We start from the raw sequence: 19,906 nt of genomic DNA, 5'->3' as shown, positions 1-19,906 counted from the left end.
TTGATGGTGTCTACTTCAGTGTCACCCAAAGAGGGAAAAATAAAACAGCTGGTTGCTGCTCTGGAATGTTAAGCATGGTAATGACAGGAAATTAGACACTTTTGGATTAAAAAAATCTAAAAAAACAATTCAGTTGCCGGGAACAACTTTGAAAGTGCATTTCGCATGGTATTTTCTTGGGGAGTTTGAAGCTAACTCAAGCAGCTTTAACAAAACAGGAAACGTGCCCTTGCTGAACAAGAACTCAGATTTGTTGAAAGGAAAGCTTGACGACTACAATGTGTGGATCATTAATCAGGAAATGCTGAAGCCATGTCTCATCCCTGGTTGGATCACATTAGAAAAATGTAAGAGGTCACACATAAAGAATGCAAACCTATTGTTTCAATCCACCAAAAACTTTGCTCTATCAAAAGCCATATTTTGTGTTGTTGAACTGCTTCTGTGACTGATTCAGGCCTCCCAATTGTAACATTATGACAAATCCAGAAACACGACAACTGTATACTTAAGCCAGAAACAATTTTTTTTTAAAACAACAACTGAATCATAAATCTCTTGGATCAGGATAAGCTTGTGTTGACTTCAAGCCAAATCACCTTACAAGCTGGCATTTCCTGCTGTGAAGGTATGCACGGCCTCTCAGTTACATTGGAGCCACATTTGTGTATAAGTGTCTGATATGCAAGTCTCTAAGCAGAGAGAAAAGAATGGAACTGGAAGAATGCCAGCTCATTGCTGCAAGAGAGATGGAAAGTTCAGTGTTCACAACATTCATTCATACTGTTAGTGTTAGTACAGATGCTGATGACAACAGTCTGCTCTTTCCAAGTGTGCCTTCTTTCCCATACTGTCAGAGAGTCAGTGGCTGAAAGTCAAATATCACTTAAAAAAAAAATGCATTAAAAAGTTACCCTAACTCACTTCTGTAATGCCTCTGGCAGCAATTTCGACAACAGCACTTCAAGAGGCCTGTGAGTAGACTGTCGGTGTACTTTCAAGGCTACGGGGTAAGCCCATTATGTGTAATGCGAGATGATTTTGAAAGAAAAAGACATTTGATAATGGAAATAAAACAAAATGTTTTTCTTCAACCTCATTCCAAAAGTTGAGACCACTTAATAAACCCCTGCATGATGTCAGTTATAAAGAGGAACATAGATAAAGAACAGCTATTAACTAGTATGAGATTGGACATCTTGAACGTGATGGTGGCAAAAAGAACATGATGGTGGGAAAAAAAACCAAGATAACATGCAGCATGCTTAGAAAATATGAAAAAATGATACCCCTTTCTATACACTGGTTGAAGTAGACTAATGCAAATTATTTAGGTTGTTCATGTTCCCAAATATGGGGAATACAATTTCTGATACTAGTCAGGGAATTGATTCTGTGTGAGCAGAACCGAGTAGCTTGGTAAGAATACTAAAGTCTGAAATTTAGTGCAAGTGGGAGTGGAAGGGAGCACTCCAGCAGCTTTGGTGAGTTTTTCTCTTAAGCTACGAAACTACAACTTTAGCAGGTTAATAAAACTAAATAAACCAGTTAATTCAATCTGCCAATGAACAAACGATATGGCAGGACAGTTTGACATACCATATTTACAGCACTCTGATCCTACACAACCATGTGTCATTCTGATAAAAAAGGTCATCAGCTTGAAACATTGGACGCAATCTTACTGGCTGTTCATGCCCTGCTCCTGTTGTAGTGAGGACAGGAAAACTGGCGCCCAACCAAATGTCTTCACCACAGCGGGACCGAAAATCCTGCCAGCACAAAGACAGCTAAGATTCTGACCATTAATTCCAATTCTCTCTCCACAGATGCTGCCTTACATGCTGACTTTTTCCAACATTTTCAGCTATTATTTCAGATTTCCAGCACCTGCAGCATTTTATTTTGGTATTAAAGTAGTATGCTTAGTTTTGTCACAAAGGGATTGGGAATATGCAGCATGAATTTTCAGACTGATGAGCTTCCAAAATAATGGGCTGAACCCAGACATGAAGTCTTGGCCACATTTCTGACAGATCCAATGTTTAGTGTTAATGTTTTTCCTGACACATGAAGGAAACTAAACTTCACACCGCCTTTTGAACTCAGTGCTGAGTACAAACAAACCCATTTTGGGTATTGCAAGGGATTTAAACCTGCAGTATAGGAGTCTCAAATTTATGGAATAAATGCAAAGTTGCCTGAAGGACAGATAAGGTCTGCAGAACTGTCAAGATGTGACATTATTAAACTCCCAGCTTTTAAAAATGAAGAGAAACAACTGAAGATATCAGCAAGAGTTGAACTCTGTTGACATTTCCCCAAAGGGTTCTTTGTGAATGCTGAGCTGGTTTTCAAGAAGATAGGCAGCACAGTGGCAGTGGTTAACACTGCTGACCTCAGTGCCAGGGCCCTGAGTTTGATTAAAAGGTGGGCAACTCCGTGGATTCTCCCAGTGTCTGTGTGGGATTCCTCAAGTGCTTTCTCCCACACTCCAAAGATGTGAAGGTTAGGTGGATCAGCCATGGTAAATGCGTGGTGTTACAGAGATAGGGCAGAGGGGAGGTCCTTAGTGGATGCTCTTTCCAAGGGTCAGTGGAGACTTAATGGGCCAGATGGCCTCTTTCTGCACTGTAGGGATTTTATAGCCAGGGAGGGTTCTAATAAAGAGGCTGTTAAAGAATTAGCTGTCTTTGATGTAGGCTATGAATAGAAGCTTCCCCATTCTCACAGGGGAGTAAAAAAGTAAGAAATTGACTTTGATGAATTGTATGCTTTCCTAAGTCATGTAGTCTGTACAAATGAAATTACAGAACATTATTTCTTCTCCAAATGGCTCCTAGAGGTTTGTGCAGGGTGGATACTGGACAAGTTGGCATAGGGATATTAAAGGTCATGGACGTCAGGTGGGGTGAGGGCTAGGGGGCCTAGAACCTGATAACACAACTGGGACAAGTTCCTCGAGAACTGGGGCTCAACGTTTAGCCGCTATAGTACCTATGTTCTGTACTGCAGTCAGTGGACCAGACCAAATGTCATTCACATCTCCCATCTCAGGGTAAAGACTAACGTTGAGGGGCTCTTTCACCATATCCCACAACCCCCAACTGAAGAGCATTTGAGCAGACTAGGCCCTGGAGTTTAGATTAAATAAAATGTGATTTAAATTGAGACATGTTATTTTACCCTGTCAATCCCTTTAAGAATTTACTTGGGGGCAGGGTGCAGCTTCTTTCCTGTTGCTATCAGACTTTTGAATGGACCTACTTCATATTAAGTTGATCTTTAGCTCTAACTGTAATACTACATTTTACACCTCGCCTTTCCTTCGCTATGTTCAAATTGGTTTGTCTGTATAGCATGCAAGAAACAATACTTTTAACTGAGTACTAATAATGTGATAATAATAAATCAAAACACCGTTCACAGAATGGTTAAATTTGCTCATCAGTTAACAGAAAAAAAAAGTGAAGTACTACAAGATATAGCAAGTGTTTTGGTCACATACCTGGGCAGTTTTGGTGTTCAGTCCTTGCATTCTGTCAGAAAGCTGTGATTTTGTGGACCGTAAATTAAGAGATAAACTACGTGCAACTCCAGTGGTGGATTTCCCACTTGGCTGCTTCGATGATACCACTTCAGTCTTCACATCAGGTTGGCTGCTTTCTAATGGATTCTGTTTTTGCAGCACCTGCTCCCAAGGATCCCCAGCCACTGTCCCTGCATCTACTTTCTGCTCCATCTCGACTTCACTTGGAGAGAGCTCCAGGTTGTCAATCTTTGCTTTGTTGAGTGGATCAAGATCCAACCAGTCAAATTTGCTGACATCATTTGAGTTTTCACACACTGGCAGCTTAGGAACCATTGTATTGGCCGATTCCAAATCATTGCTCGACTTACTATTTTTTAAGTATTCTGATGTGCTGGCTATTTTATCATACAGTTTTGCAAGCTCGGGTGTGACCGTTGCATAAGCAGGTCGGACACCTGCAGTGTGCACAGGTGCAGCAGGCTGGAGTGGGAAGGGCATGTACTGATGTGCACGAAGGCCAACAAAAACTGGCTCTGAAGGTCGATATGAAGACTGTCCAGGACCAAAGCCATTCTGAAATGGATCAGGCTGTTTAGGATATGTCACTTGTACTGCGTGGTAACTAGCTGTTTGGACTATAGGCCTCTGTAACCCACCTGTCCATTGACTCCCAGAGAATGGCGCTTGATTGTAAAACTGGCTGGAGAACGATGGGCTTACAAGGGGAGTATTTGGTAATGTGTGGGGTCGGGTTGTTTTTTTAGGACCAAAGTTTTTGTCCAACAGCAACTTTTCTAGCTCAGCTGAAGTTAGTTTCTCTATATCCAGGTCAGACAGAGCATCAGCAGCTTGTTTCTTTGAGCTTTCTGCCTCTGGGAAGTGAATGAGATCATACTCCTGGATAGTACCTGGGGATTTCTGGCACACACTGCTGGCAGACCTCAATGCATGATCTTCTTTTAGACTTTGGCTTCTCTCCTTCTGCAACTTAGCCAAGGCTTCAGCCTCCATTTGCAGAGCTTCTTCTTTGCCAACAGCTCGATTTCCAGAGTGGCCCATTGTGGAAGGCTGCTTGAACCCATTTCTACTGGATATCTGGGCCATGCCTTTAACTGGTAGATTCCCATTTATCAGAGCAAGGCCAAGAGTTCTTAGCTGGGAAGTCCCCAGGAATCAGAACCTAGTGCCCTAAAAAGGGAATTATAGAGAAAACAATTAGAAATATTATCCACGCACTCAGCAGTGTAGCAACACACCTCTCCTACATTACAAATTACAGTTAACTAATTTAATAATCACTTCAACACCAGATTAGTTTCATAACTTGCATGCAATTTTGCAGCTTGAGGGTTAGATTTTTAAATGATAAAAGTTGCTTGTTACATGCCAGATTATAAAGGGCGAGTCTAATTCTGGCAGATAACCTTCAATTAACAACTTGTTAGCTACAAACATAATAATTTACAGTAACATCTCAGTCCCAAACCTCCCCATCTTCCTGGTTTTTGGTAAAGGAGGAAATGCAAATTTGCATCCAAGCTTCCCTTTAAAAATTCCTTACTTCATATTTCATTCTCATTCAAAAAATCTGTTCCTGAATTACAAATCGAGAACAACAACATTTTAAAATATGCAAGTATTTCCGAACTAAGAAAACCGATTTTAAGCCAAAGGCTGGTAATGGATGGACATGCCTGCATTAAGTTTTATCTGACACAAATGTCATGTGACACAATTTGGTGGGCAGAATGGTGTTTATTACGTATGGAGAGGCAATGCAAGATAAAAGTTGCAATTCTAAATGGGGTGCAAGGCCACAGAGACCTTGGGATACATGCCCACAAATTATTGATGGTGGCAAGACAGACAGAACAGTCTGAGGTACTGAAATCTCTGCATAAGCACACGATGAAGTATACTTGAACTCAAATTAACAGTGACAAAAATGGGTCTATGTATCAGTGTGTCCCCAGGAGAAGGCCACAAGTTTGAGATTTTACAGCTTTTTGGAGGGAAATATTGGTCCCTTATCAGCTAATGTCCCACACAGAAAACAAACTGAAGATGTTAAGATTTCAAACATTGTTCTCAGGCAAGTCAGGTGACATGATGATATTTGTGAACAAAGGTAAACCAGGTAACTCAAGTCCAATGCGCATTGCTATCAAACCCAAATACAGCAAAATCCAGGAAGTCTTGATATTGATTACTCTGCATAAGCTTGAGGGACAATCCATGACTTGACAGATGCTGATGCCTTCCCTCCCAATATGGAGATCACCCCAGAGATGCAGACAAGGCAAAATATCTGATGCTTCCAGATGTGGGAAAAGGCTTTTTGGCAGGTACTGCCCTCGATAAGTCACATTTTGAGTTAGTTGCACTGTCGGGCTGTACAGATTTACCGTAGTAACTTTTGGGACGAAGAATGCATCAGTCATGTTTCAGCAGCTGGTGGATTCTGTTCCAGAGACTGAGCATTACATGCTGGCAACATTGGGTGTACACAAATAAAAGTATTTCAGACAAGGGATTTACACCTCATCAACAGCACTGATTTAAAGGCTAAGATCCCCAAACATTCTCCCTGAAGAAAAAAAATCAAGTAACTGAGACATCAGATTACTGCAGGTGGGATTTTGCTGAGTGTGAAATAGCTGTTGTGTTTGACTATAAATAGTTACTTATATAGATATATTTTAAAAGAAAGCACGGAGACTGCTCTGAAAAAAAAACCATGCGGAATTGAAACTTTTCTTCAATCAGATGTTCTCAATAATGGCATTTCGGAAGGTGCCAACTTCCAGAATTAAGAACAGACAAAATGAAAACAAAACTGTAAACACAACCATTCACACAGTACTTATACCCAGCAACACAACGTTCGGGGTCAACGAATGAATGGTGTTTACTATGTATGGACTAAGGCCATAAAGATCTATTAGCAGTTTTGGTCTTACGAGGTCAGTAATCATTCCCCATAGAATGCAGCTAATTCAAAGATTTTTTTTGAAGTTGCATTAAACACAGCATTCTGGCTAGGATGCTAGCTATTTAAGCAAAAATAATTCTATTGAAAAGAAAACAGCTAGTGTAGATAAAACATATCTAGAATCACAAAGTGGGTGCAGAAGATGATTATTCTGATGGACACAACCAAATCTGCAACTGCACATAATTTCTCGAAGTTTTTGCATGCAGTGATAATGGAGGGAGTGGAGATTTGCCTCAGCTTTGATAGCACCTCTTGCTGTGGCCTCAAAACTACTGCAACAATTTAAAGACGACTTTAAACATTGACCACACTATTGATAGCTTGGCATAGTTGATAGCACTTTCACCCGAGTTAAAAAGGTAGAGGCCCCAGGTCTACTTCAAGCCTAATCTAGCCCAACAAGACAAAGCAGTTCTAACCCACTAGGTCAATGACATCCAAAAAATTTTTAAAAATTCTTTAGTTTGTTCCAAGGTTTTTTCAGCATTCCCTAACAGAAAAAATAGATAACCAGTTTTCATTAGAAGAGGTAAGAGACATAAAATTGTTGCTATTCAAAAATGAAGCAATCGTACGGTTGAGAAAAACATTCTCTTACTGACTAAAGATGAAATGAGGGCACATGGATGCAAGATTGAAGACAGAAGAGAATATCTTTTTTATTGAATGAGAGAGCTATGAGGGTTTGGATTGTATTACAAGAGTTGATAATTGAAATTAATTTTAGAAGCAACTAGTTAGTTAAAACAGGAAATTAAAATAAAAAGCAATCAACTAAGCACATGAATAATGGTTCTTATTGCAAGGGGACAGAGTTTAAAAATAGGGCAGCTTAACTACAAACGTATGGAGCATTGCTGGGACCAATCCTGGTGCACTGCAGACAGATCTGGTCTACTTAAGGATTTACTTTCATTGTGGACTGTACAGAAATGGTTCATTTGGTGATTCCTAGGATGAAGGGGTTGCCTTACAAGGAAAGCTTAAGCTTTTGGCCTATACTCATTTAGTGTTTAGAAGTACAAGATGGGATCTAATTCCATATACCACTCTGAGGGGCTTGACAGGAGTTCATTGCCGAGTTTATTGATTTAGTTCAGTCAACAATGCACTGTACCACAAGTGTTCTAGGTATTTCCATTTATAGATGCATCTATTCAACAACACAATTGCCATTAAACTGTAATAATGTAACACCAAGTTATCAACATACACTTCTGCTACTGTGTGTCCTTGGTGGAGGGGGTGAATGTTTAAGTTAGGAGATAGAGTGCAGATCAAAACATAGAAATATAGAACAGTACAGGCCCTCCAGCCCTCAAATGTTGTACCATGCTTTGTCTGAAACCAAGATCAAGTTATCCCACTCCCCATCACTCTGGTGTGCTCCATGTGCCTATCCAATAACCACTTGAAAGTTCCTGAAGTGTCCGACTTCACTATCATAGCAGGTAGTCCATTCCACACCCCAACCACTGAGTAAAGAGCCTACCTCGGACATCCCTCCTATATCTCGCACCACGAACCTTAAAGTTGTATCCTCTAGTAACAGCTACATCCACTCGAGGAAATAGTCTCTTAACGTCCACTCTATCTATCCCCCTCATCATCTCATAAACCTCTTAAGTCACCTCTCATCCTCCTCCGCTCGAAAGAGAGAAGCCTTAGCTCCTTCAACCTTTCCTCATAAAACCTACAAAGACCTATCAAGTGAGTAGCTTTGTCCTGGAGTAAGCTGCAGAGTGTTTTTGGAACCAGACTCATTCAGGCAAGTGAAGAGTATTCCACCATTCTACAAGACATGAGTCAGAAGTTAGTGAACGGGCTTGGGGAGGCAGGAGACTAACCACCTGCCAGAGGATTCTGAGACTCCCACCTGCTCTTTTAATCAGGTGTTTAGTCATCTACTAACCACACGCTCAAGGACAATTAGGGATATGGCTCAGCTTCAAATTAAGCTTTTTTTTGGACTTCAAGGTATGAGAAAAGTTCGAAAAGATTTTTAAATATTGTTAAACAAACAATCTAGTGTTAAGAAACAGCCTACTTGTAGCAGAGATGAATGAAACATGTTTCTGTAAATACAATCTATTTTCTCTCATTTTAAAAAATGCATTTAAAAAAATCAAGTGCTTGTGAGCAATCTAATTTTAGGGATAAACCCAATTGCTGTGGTACATATTTATTTTGTGAATTTTGGGGGTTGGGAGATGAAGGGGGAAATGCGTTGGGGCAGAAGCAATATCCTTTTGTCTATCCTATTAATATTTGATCAAGATGTCTCCACATCAAAATCTCAATAATTTAAAAAGTAAATCAAGCTTAAAAGTCAGTCCCAACAGCTGAACACTCATTTGCAGAGAAGCACTTAGAACTGAGCAATTATAGGCCAACTGAACTATTCCAAATTTAAAAAAAATGGCTGTCAGCGCTAACACTGTTATAATCTTTAAAAAAAATCCTCTTTTGTGTATCATGAGCAAAATCTGATAAACTCTTTTTTCTGTGCAACATTAAATTTCTAAGCAGCAGTAAGCATACTTATCTCATCAATTATAATGATTGATAATAAATGTACGCTAGATGGGCTCACACATTGAGTGCAAAAATGCAGTATTCTTTTATTTAGAAAAAAATCTCAAAACAAGGACAGTCTGCATTAAGCAGATTTTTTTTTGGAAATTGTAGAAGATTCTCCAATTCTGATATTTGCTATGACAGAAATTATTACATTCACACGATTTTTCAACAGCTGGTTCCTAAATGTTCACATTTCATTAAATACAAATCAATAGGCCTACAACAGAGGGTGGGATAGAGGACATTAGCTTACATCTGAATTTGGAAATCAAATTGGATCAAAATTAGAAGTCATGTGGGACACCATGATTGCTATTCACAACTTGGGAGCAAAATGAAAGGCAAAGTTATTAAATGTGACCCAGTTTTTTTAAACATGAAGAATTGTTCAAATGCAAGTCAATATGGTTTGTAGGATAATGATAGATCAGTTCATTCTGCATTTATTTGTGCAAATGTTGAAACATCAGAAATTTAAGCAAACAGTAAAGAACTTGCATTTGTAACACCTTAATGACCAGAGCAAAAAGCTTTGTAATGACCAGATCACCCGTTTTTGCGAGCTTGATCAAGGGATGATAAAATCACTTCCCAGCCTCTCTACTTGTTTGAGATAGCGCCACATTCTTTAACAACCACCTGAGATAGCAGGTTAAGACTTGGTTTAACATCTTGTCCAAAAGATGCCACCTCTGACAGTGCAGCAGTCTGTCAGTACAGCACTGGAATGACAACCTAGACTGCTTGCTCAAGAATATACCTTCTGATTCAGAAGAAAGGGTGTCACCAACAGAGGCATAAAAAGACAATGAATGATTCTACCAGATGTTAAGAATTTTAAAAAAGTCAAGTCACTGCCCCGCCACCTTCGGTATCGAAACAAACAACTAGAAAACCATTTTGCTTTTCCCTTATAGTTAGAGACGTAGGAACCAGAGATAGAAAGGTTTAATACTGGGGAGTTAAAAGTTGAGTGTTGACAAGTACTGCTTGAAAACTATCTGCAACTAAGTAAACAGCTAAAAAAAAAGTAGCTTTCCATTGAAACACAGATGGCACAAATCAATTAAGTGTTTACTTCAATATTAATTCACTTTTCTCCTTTCTGAATCCACTTAAAAAACCAACATTTTGAATATTTAAATCTTTTGTTCCCACTGCCAGTCTCTGGATGGCTAGACTATTTTTATTGCAAAAGTGGAATGCACCAGGACTATGGTCAGCACATGCTATAAATAGTTTCATGTTGCAATAAATAGACTCCAATCAGATCGTTTTCTGATATTGTCCATTGAGACTGATCTTGTTCACAAACGCAGCATGTATTGCCTAGCCCTAGATGGTGAGAATCTTTGATGAACTGCCCTTTTGAAGCTGCTCATTACAACAGATTCTAGCCTCATGGGCTTCTGAGGGAAGGAAGGGGAAAGAGAACATTTCCCTATTTCACTATCTTTTGAATAAAGAAGTGCTTTCTGGTGTCACTCTTGAACAGCCCAGCTCGACTTTCTGCAATCTCCACTAGAGAAAATAGTTCAAATCTACCCTAGACTACGTTAATCGTCTTAAACTATTAGATCCATCTCTAATCTACTTTATTCAAGGTAACCTACTTTAAATCGGTACTCTGAATTTAACTAGTTAGTTATATTAAAATGAACCAATTGTTTTTTTTCCTAAATCCAACAGCATTTTTGGTCACATTTATTTACTGATACCAGATTTCATTTCTAGATTTAAATGAAAATTAAAGTTAAATTCTCAAACTGGCATATGGGATGTGAACTCTTATCTCTTGGATTATGAGTTTATTCATGCAACAGTACGCAAGAGTATTAAAAAACACAACATATTATCTTTGCAGAAAATTAATGCAGAATGACCACAAAACAGCATTGTGGTTACATATAACATACCTGAGTTTCAGCTATTAACTTTTTCAATGCAGACGGCTGCTTATATTCCAATCGGAAGGAAGAGTAACTATATAATCAGCAGGCTATTCATTACAAGTTAGCATGCAAAACTTTAAGCATTGCAATGGCAAACGCCAGTGTGCTTAAATCAAGTTGTCCACTATAAAACACTAGCAGAATCAATTTCTTCCATGGCTTCACGATATTAAGAGTTGGCTACAGTACCTCACGTTTCCAGATAGCCTGTATTTCAGTGCTAACTGGACAAACATAACAGTCACAGCAGAATATTTTTGGCTCTCCAGTATCAGAGGAAGGAGTGAGGCAGAACAAATCAAAAATAAATTTTCATCCGTTGCCATAATTTAGTTGATTCAGTTGAAATGGAGACAATTCCTTCCACTCTAACTTACAAGTGTGAAATTGCAGGGTCAAACCCAAATTCAAGCCTCGTTCAGTATATTATTTGATATCCAACCTGCTGTGGCAGTAGTTACCCATAAATCCATTTCTTCCTGTGTTTACCAGGCTTTGGCCGACTAAACAAAAATTGACATTAGTGATTATTAATGGCATGTTGGTTAATGCAAGACAAGTAACCTGATGCTATTCTCCCCTGATGCATGCCTCTCCCGGATAAATATCTTTAAATACACGGAGATAATACAATAAACTCGCTTTTAAGTTCAACAGGAAACTGGCTGCATCATAAGATCCACAGTTGTGCAAGGAAAACAAAACACTTTGGAGGGGGATGAAAGAACTTGTAAATTTGTAAAGAAAATGACTGGCTGGGTGCCCAAACAAAATACGAGCCTTCAAAATGTTACATGTTGCTTCCTTCACAACATGAAGATAGCAGAATTTCCTGAACTGACACAGCATTTAAACACAAAGTAGCCATGTCAAACAAACAAATTCATAGTTAGATTAGTTTAAAAGTGAGAAACCTCAGAAGATTATATTGTACATTTGGGCATTTCTTGGGAGATCCCACAATGAACTAATCGAGGCAGGCTACTTCCAATTAAAAATTCATTGAAATGATGAGACACCATAGTGCAGATGTCACCCGAGATGACTGGATGAAGGCTCTCGGCTTTGGTGGCTGCAAGAATCCGTGAAAGGAAAATTAGAAGCTAGTTCCTTGTGCATCCACCCACTTGATACAGAATATCACCTAAATTATTTACACTTTCCACATCCCCAATGCCTTAGGAGAAAAAAAATATATTTACAGAATGAACAAGCATTTCCCAACTTCCGCATTAAAGACAGTGAAAGAAAAAAAAAATCAAGTATATGTTTAGAAGGCAAGTATACATTGTCCAAGATGTTCACTGAATGCCAATGCTCTAAAAACATAACTCAAAATTTCCTAATTCTGCTCAAGTTTATAAAGAAAATATTATGCCAAAAGCTTGAAATTTTATTAAATACAATCAGAACAGGTTATTGACCAGTGAGAAAATTTAATTGCAAAGTTGAAAAACTCTTGGAGGAACATTTGATATTTGTGCCAAAACCATGTGTCCCTCATTTATTCTTCAGAGTGGAGAGTTCTGGCTAGATTTCAGATTCTCAATTCCTCAGGATATGCAGTGCCAGTTACAGTTCCCATAAAGTGAAAAGTACAGCAGAAAAACATTTGCAGCATTTCATTTTCTATCCCCACACACTGCACAAACCGTTATCAAACTATGCAAAAAAAAGGCCTGTGGACCATTTTTAATCCTCTGCAGTACTCATTCTTTCATATTTGATTTCTTTAATTACATAGATGGTGTAACTGGTTTACAAAATTGTATGGCTTTTGGTCAATACTTCATAATACAAAGACTAAATACAGTTTATTTTTAACAGAATGAGGTGAATAAAAGGAAGCAGCTTCACAGTGCCAAGGACCTGGCTTCAATTCCAACTTTGGGTGGCTGTCTATGTAGAGTTTGCACATTCTCTCCCTGTCAGAGTGGGTTTCCTCCAGGTGCTCCAGTTTTTTCCCCACAGTTCAAAGGTGTAGTTTATACGGATTCGCAGTGCTAAATTGCCTCTTGGTGTCCAAAAGGTGTATAGGTTAAATGAATTAACCATGGTAACTGCGTGGGGTTACGGGGATAGGAGGGGGCGGATTGAGAAAGTGCAGATTTGATGAGCTGAATGGCCTCCTACTGCATGTTAGGGAATTATGGATTTAATGACTCTACAAGAGAATTATGGCAAAACCTGAGGCTGCAGATCGAGCCAAATTGACACTGCAAGTTTTAATTCAGCTAGAATCTAATTTTAGACCAAATCTTACAACATGCCACAGATATTTTTCTTGATTTAATTATTACAGGTACACGTTTCCATGAATCACACTTTACAACCTGCTCCACATAGCTACCCAGATGTGATACAACCTTGGTCTGTTCCCAGGATCAAAGGCTTTTTAATAAATCAACTGTTACAATTCCTATTAGAGACCAAATGACTTAAAAAAAAAAGATACTTGCATTTCCAATGAACAAATTGTATGGCAGGATTTCAAATCAAGTCTTTTACTGCAACAAACAAGCTAACAGCAACGTTAATAAAACATTTAGTAGGCAATGAACGTTCCAAAGAAAGAGGAATCCCTCAAGTATTTTAACACAACTGATAATCCCATAACACATACTTCAACAGCACCCTCTCTCTGCAGAATTGTCGGTCTTTTCAGCAAACAGTCCAAAGTCATTCCGCGTTTCTACCAAGTTCACTTATCCCGATTTCACTGAGCTGTAACTCGCTCCATCTTCTGAATCCCAAAATCGACCTCCAGCTGCACTGATGGCTAACACTGAACAGCTGTTTCCTTGTTGTTTGCAGCTGCTTCGACCTATGACTCCACCCCCAGACTAACCCCATTCCTGTTCAAAAGTCTGCATTAAACAAGAACAGCTGCTTCTGCCTTTAGTTTCAGGTGTAAAACCTGGCATGTACATTTTAGCACATGCACTTGACCTGGGCTCCTGGTAACCAAGCCATATGGCCTGTTGCTGGGCAGAATCCATAGATCACATGACTCATTATGCCCTTTCATCTTAAGGAAACAGTTTTTTAAAAAAATCTTACAAAACCTCAGGATTGTTTACAAAGCTTAGCCAAGCATAACCTTCATAATTAACATGTTCAGGTGCAACCACCACCAGGACAATTTGTGGATTTACCCTCACTCCAAAAACAGGAATATTTCTAACATGGACATCAGCATTGACTCTAGGTAGCATTTAAGTCAGTGTTATGAGCCTCTTTCTGCATGTTCAAAAAAAGACAACACTAAACGTGTAAATGATACCAAGTCCTATTCTATTGCAGTATTTGAATGTACTTACTGACTCGGTTAGTGGGAACCCTGCACGTGGGGCTACCCACAGTCACTGTTGGCACTAAAACACAGCAGCAGATTCACCACAAAATGAACACTGATGCAGGTGGAAAGATTATTTATTTCACAAGAGAGATAATGTTTTTCAAACTAAAATAGAGTATTGTTGAAACCAATAATTCACAAGGGGAAACCAGGAGCAAAGTTTGATGGTGTTGGAAACAAAAACAAACAATGCCCATTGCATATTCCTTCCAGAGAAGTAATCAACTTCTCACACAACTTCCAGCCTCAAAATTCAATTTGCATACCTATAACCTGAAATCTAAAATCAATTTTAAAACATTAGCTGGTAGTGAGTTCAAGGCTGTAATTCAATTTTGCATCGTCATAAATCCATCTTTGCTGTGGTTTAACAAATCCACAGGAATCCTACCCACCAAAATAAATCCCTGCAAAATATTCCTGCACAGCAGCATGCCCAATGGCATTTACTCACAGATCTCCTGTGCGCGCACTAAGGTCCAACATGCAAGTCACTCATAACCCACATCTTTTAGTTATGGCCAATTCCAGTCTGGACAAGCAGCAAATGACAGTTTCAACGGTCCAGTTTAAAAAGGAACGGGCATCTTTCATTTCTGCATAAATATGAAATTTAACAACAGGTCGTCTTCCAAAATTCAACCACTAAATGATTATGCTTCACCCCTACCACCCCACTGTTCTCAAGTAATGAATGTTAGGGTTTCTGATAGTGATTTATTTCAGGTGATTTTGTGCCAGTGACAGATGCAATCAAAAAGATACAGAGGTTACTTTTCATGGACTAATGCTATGTGCCAATCACACAAGCAGTTATTGCAAGCTACTGCAGAGATATGCAAGGGATGGAAAGAACGTTAAGCGATTTCTCATGAAGTTCACATCCCTACCAATGGGCCAAGAAAACTATTATAAATAAACTTATGCTAATATTCAAGTGCTTGAACATCAAGTGCTTGAACATCAAATGCTTGTCAAAGCTGGAATAGAAAGCTCAAGTCAGCTTTTATAATAATACAGGTACACAAAACTATAGAGGGAGTTGACACTATTGCCAAAAAGAGGTACTGCTTAACTTTTAAATAGAACCCACATCTCAGTAATTGGCAGCAGCAGTTTGAAATCACATATCAGTATAAAACACTGGAAATATTCTGCCACATTGTGTGGGATCTTTCATTTACAGCACGCTTAGTGAGAGGAATGGAAAATGTATGCAACACAGAAGCCACCCCCAATCATTCCTTCTCCCCCGCCCACTATTCTTTTGCATATTCTTCAGCGCCTCAAGTGATAAGGAAGAAACATACATTCTAGCCAATTTAGATCATCGTTCATCTGGAAAGTAACATTGAAAGTAAAACACGAGCAAAGCCTAAAGTGTTTTTGGCCTGAAATCAGTTTTCAGCTTCATTGGTGTATTTGGGATTTTCAAATCAGTGGAATTGGAGAAATGCATTACAAACAATTATTATTGATGTGAAGGGACAATTACAAAGATAAAAGCAATAATAATTTGGCAACAGCAACAAAAGGAGATAAGCAACCATATTGTTTGGTTGGATGTGCAGATGGGGAAATATTGAATTGGGTATCAAGATAACTTCCTACTCTGTTAAAGAGGAAATAGCCCATGACATTAAATTGAATAGGGAGAGAAATCAACCTTGGTGAGCATTCTACACCCTGGATTTTCACACTGAACAAAGATCATAGGTGCTCATTAAATGTAGAAAATGACCAAATCTGTACAACAGTTGCAAAAGTCTGATACCAATTCAATTAAACAGAAAAACAACGAACTCGAATCACAACACTCAGTTGGCACAACAGTGACCAGCCTTGCCACTTGAGGAAACATTTAAGTAAGTTGGAATTTAGGACCTCAAGTTGTCATCTTTTAGAACTTGGACTGCAATTTCAATTCAGAGTCCATGAACTTCTCTCTTGTGCATGAAAAGCCTTGGTTCAGTGGCTGCTTATTCACGTCGGTCAGATGGTTGTGTCCAAGCCCCACTCCACAGGCCTGAGTACATTACTTGGGCTGCTACTTCAGTACTGAAGGGAGTATTGGAGGTGGTGAAATGTTAAACCAAATCCCTAAGTCATGAAGAGATCACATGACACTATTCCAAAAACTGGGTGTTCTTGGGGTTCTAGCCATTATTTATTCTGCAATTAATATCAGAAAGGTAGAGTATCTGGTATAAAAGGGAAAATATTGAGTACACTGTGATGTGTAGTGAGTGCCAGTGGTCAAGAAAGGAAATAATTAAACGCTTTGACCATGAAAAGAATTAACTTGTTTGTGAAGCACATTTTATTGTAGAAAACTTCACAGCATGTTATGATCCAAGGACAAATGCTCAAAAGGCAGCGGCAGTATTAATAATAAAAAGTTTGATCAAAGAGATAGTTTTTAAAACAAGGTCTTACAAAAAAAAAGGTAGATGTAAATGCAATGGGTTTTTAGGGATGGAATTAGAAACAAAAAAAAAACAGGGACAGGAATAGGTCATTTGGTTCTCTGAGCCTGCTCTACCATTCAATAGGAGCATGGCTGATCCTCCGTCACAACGTCATACTCCTGCATTCTTCCCAAAGTCCTCATTTCCAAGAGTCTAGAATCTCCAAGTGTGTGCCTTGGTGGCTGAAGGTGCAGTAAACCTGATCAGCCAAAAAGGAGTGAACAATAGGAACAGCTGAGTCTACAAAAGAAGTTTTAAAATAATTTGAATTTCAAATTCAGGGCTAGAAACTAATTTCATTAGTTAGGACAGAGTGAACTAGACAGGATACAGTCTGTCTTGGATAACATGACTTCTTTTTGGAATTGGAAGTTACATGATGAGATAACAACGAAGACAGTGTTACAGCAATGCCTACGAAGATGTCAAAAGTATGCATAAAGATCTTGGCAGTAGTAAATTAGCTGAGGGACTGCAGGTAATAGTGTGTGTGCAGAATTAAGCTGTCTTTGTAATGGGGGGAGGGAAGAGGCTGCTGAAAACTCAGATTGCGTTCAATAGGATGAGAATGCCCTTTTCTCTACCCGAAACAGTGATAGAGTTTACAGCTGGGGTCAAAAGAGGATTGCAGTAGTCTTCCAATGCAGGTTTTTTCAAGACTGGATGTCAGAAAGCAATCTGACAATATAGAGGCATTGGAGGGGTGGACGTCACTATGCATTTCACGGAAGTCCACGCGTCTGTGGAAGTGTCTGAGGATTCACCAAAATAGTCACATCACTATTTCCAACAAGATATTCACAAACAAACAGAGGAGTTCTACTTCTTAGTCAGTTCCAACTTATCAATAAAGTGACCGTAATCAGCAAGCCACTTCACACACAGGTTATGGAGTTGTTATCCATTATAGTTTGCATAACTGGAAAATTGAACCAAATATTTGGATGCATCTGCAAAAACTTTTCAGAGGAGGAACTGTATTTTGTGTACTTTAGTTCCTACCAGCCACTTTGCATGACTGAGAATATTAGGTACAGCTGAAGATTTTTCATGACAAGTACATGACCTCTATCCGGATATGGCTTTTTATAAGACAAGTAGGGAAATTGGGGCAAAATAAAAAAGACTGAAAACAAAAGTTTAGTCAGCATCTGTGGAAAGTGCAGTTAAGTTTACATTTCAGGTACAGACTCATCTTCTACTCTCTCCACAGTTGACTGCTGGCTGAGCTCTAACTTTGTTTTGTTTCATATTTCGAGCAATTACATTTTCTTTATCAGCTTTTTATTTTAGGTGGAGTTAGTGTTTGTGAAAACTGAACCCAATGCATTTAGCTTTCATCGTTTTAATGCAAGAGGAATTCAATTTGCTTAAGATATCTTGGGAGGCGTGGCCTTCAGTAGAGATCTTGGAAAGCATTGAATTCCACCCCCTTTGCCTTTGGGAAGATATTACACAGCTTTTCAAAGAGGCTGAAAGGTACGACTAATTGTACACACCTGCTGAACCACCGACTGAAGCACAGGCCCCAGCACTACAGGTGCTACAATGTACACAGGCCAACACTAAAGGCCATCTGTGAAATCAACATCAGGAACTGGTACTGAGCTACTTGATAAGATGCAAGGCTAAATAAAACTCTCGAATTGCTGCTGCGAAATTGAAGAGAGGCTCTATTCTGGTATGCTGAACTCTAACAAAGCCCTCACTGTGCACACTTTTACAGCAGCAAGCTGCAAATTATAAAACTGGGATCCAAAGAAGGTTTTCATCCTCTGGTGCATCCAGGCAACAAGAATACCAATAAGGAACATCTGCAACCTTCAAAATCACCATGGTACCATCTGTTCATTATCTTGGACACGTCAAGTTTCTGGTCATGTTTTCTCTTTGAACTGCACTATGAATGTCCCTTTATAGTAGCCTGACAACAAGTGTTGAAAAAAATTTAACAGCTTGGAACAGGGGAATTACTGAGTTTGCAACAGGGTGAAGCAGCTTAATTAGCACACATGGTGATAAGGTTAATTTGGGTCCTTGACAGGCCCAGTTCCCCAAATGAGATCACTTCTTATTGTACGTTTCCTGTTTTCTCATCAAGTTAAATTAACTGGGTCTTAGAAGAAATCTAGAACCAATTGCTCCCTGACTGCTTCCCTCTTTAAAATTTCGAGTTGGATATGAACTAAAGGGGCAACAGGAGGAAACTAAAACAATAAATAGAAAACAGTAGCGTGTAGTAGGGGAGAAACAAACCACACAGATTGTTTCGACACAGGCACTTCCTTGTACTCTGGGACTGAGGCACAAAATTTCCCCTTGAAATGTTGTGTTCAGAGGTTTGTAGCATTTTCCACACTCAAAACTTCCTTATGTTCACTTCCCAATACTATTGATAGGGCCTGTATTGCCCTATCAATAAACAGGTATTATCTACACAAACATTACAACATAAAATTTCCCACTGTCCAGGTGACTACACATTTACCTTTGTGTTATTCAGGTCCACGTTATTGAGGTGCAGGATGACAGATTAAATCCACATTTCTATTGATTTGTGCACATTTGTATTTATAAAAAGGTAGTGCTAAATAAACAGTTTTTTGTGCACATCACCACAACCACAGAATTCAAATATTGCCTGGGCTTTGACAGTCATAGGACCCTTACACTACAGGTAGGACATGTTCCAACTCAGGCAGCCTTAACTCTCAAACATGTACTTTCTGGACAGTTCTGGAACAGTCTAGTTGGCGTTTTGCCTCATCTAGATACATTTGGTAGCCATCATAAAATTCTCCATGAATTACACAGAATGACATGCATTGCAATGACCCAACAGCAAGTTTGTAAAAGTCTAGTTGACCAACTAAATACCCAATCCAAGTTATTTAATCCTGTTGTTGAAGCAATAAACTACGCTGTTGACATTTTTGAAGTTCAGTAGCTCTGATGCACCATCTACACACGTAGATGTGAGATTTCATAGGAAATGGAGCACACGATGCAATGAGGATATTG

General features: G+C 39.0%; 1 protein-coding gene across 3 annotated transcripts in view; it reads right to left on the bottom strand.

Moving 5' to 3' along the window:
• The window catches only part of pik3c2a (phosphatidylinositol-4-phosphate 3-kinase, catalytic subunit type 2 alpha), a 120,829-nt gene that overhangs the window by 84,094 nt on the left and 16,829 nt on the right, over nt 1–19,906 (bottom strand). For all 3 annotated transcript variants that reach the window (XM_080190126.1, XM_080190128.1, XM_080190127.1), the window contains exon 2: nt 3,509–4,720. In XM_080190126.1, coding sequence (XP_080046252.1) covers nt 3,509–4,636 — 1,128 coding nt within the window. In that variant the 5' untranslated portion in view covers nt 4,637–4,720. The remainder of the gene's footprint in view (nt 1–3,508; nt 4,721–19,906) is intronic.

The sequence above is a fragment of the Carcharhinus amblyrhynchos genome, chromosome 6, assembly GCF_965287045.1.
Source record: "Carcharhinus amblyrhynchos chromosome 6, sCarAmb.v2.hapA, whole genome shotgun sequence".
Taxonomy (NCBI): domain Eukaryota; kingdom Metazoa; phylum Chordata; class Chondrichthyes; order Carcharhiniformes; family Carcharhinidae; genus Carcharhinus; species Carcharhinus amblyrhynchos.
The sequence above is the reverse complement of the archived record's forward strand: the minus strand, read 5'-3'. Positions and strand labels throughout refer to the sequence as shown.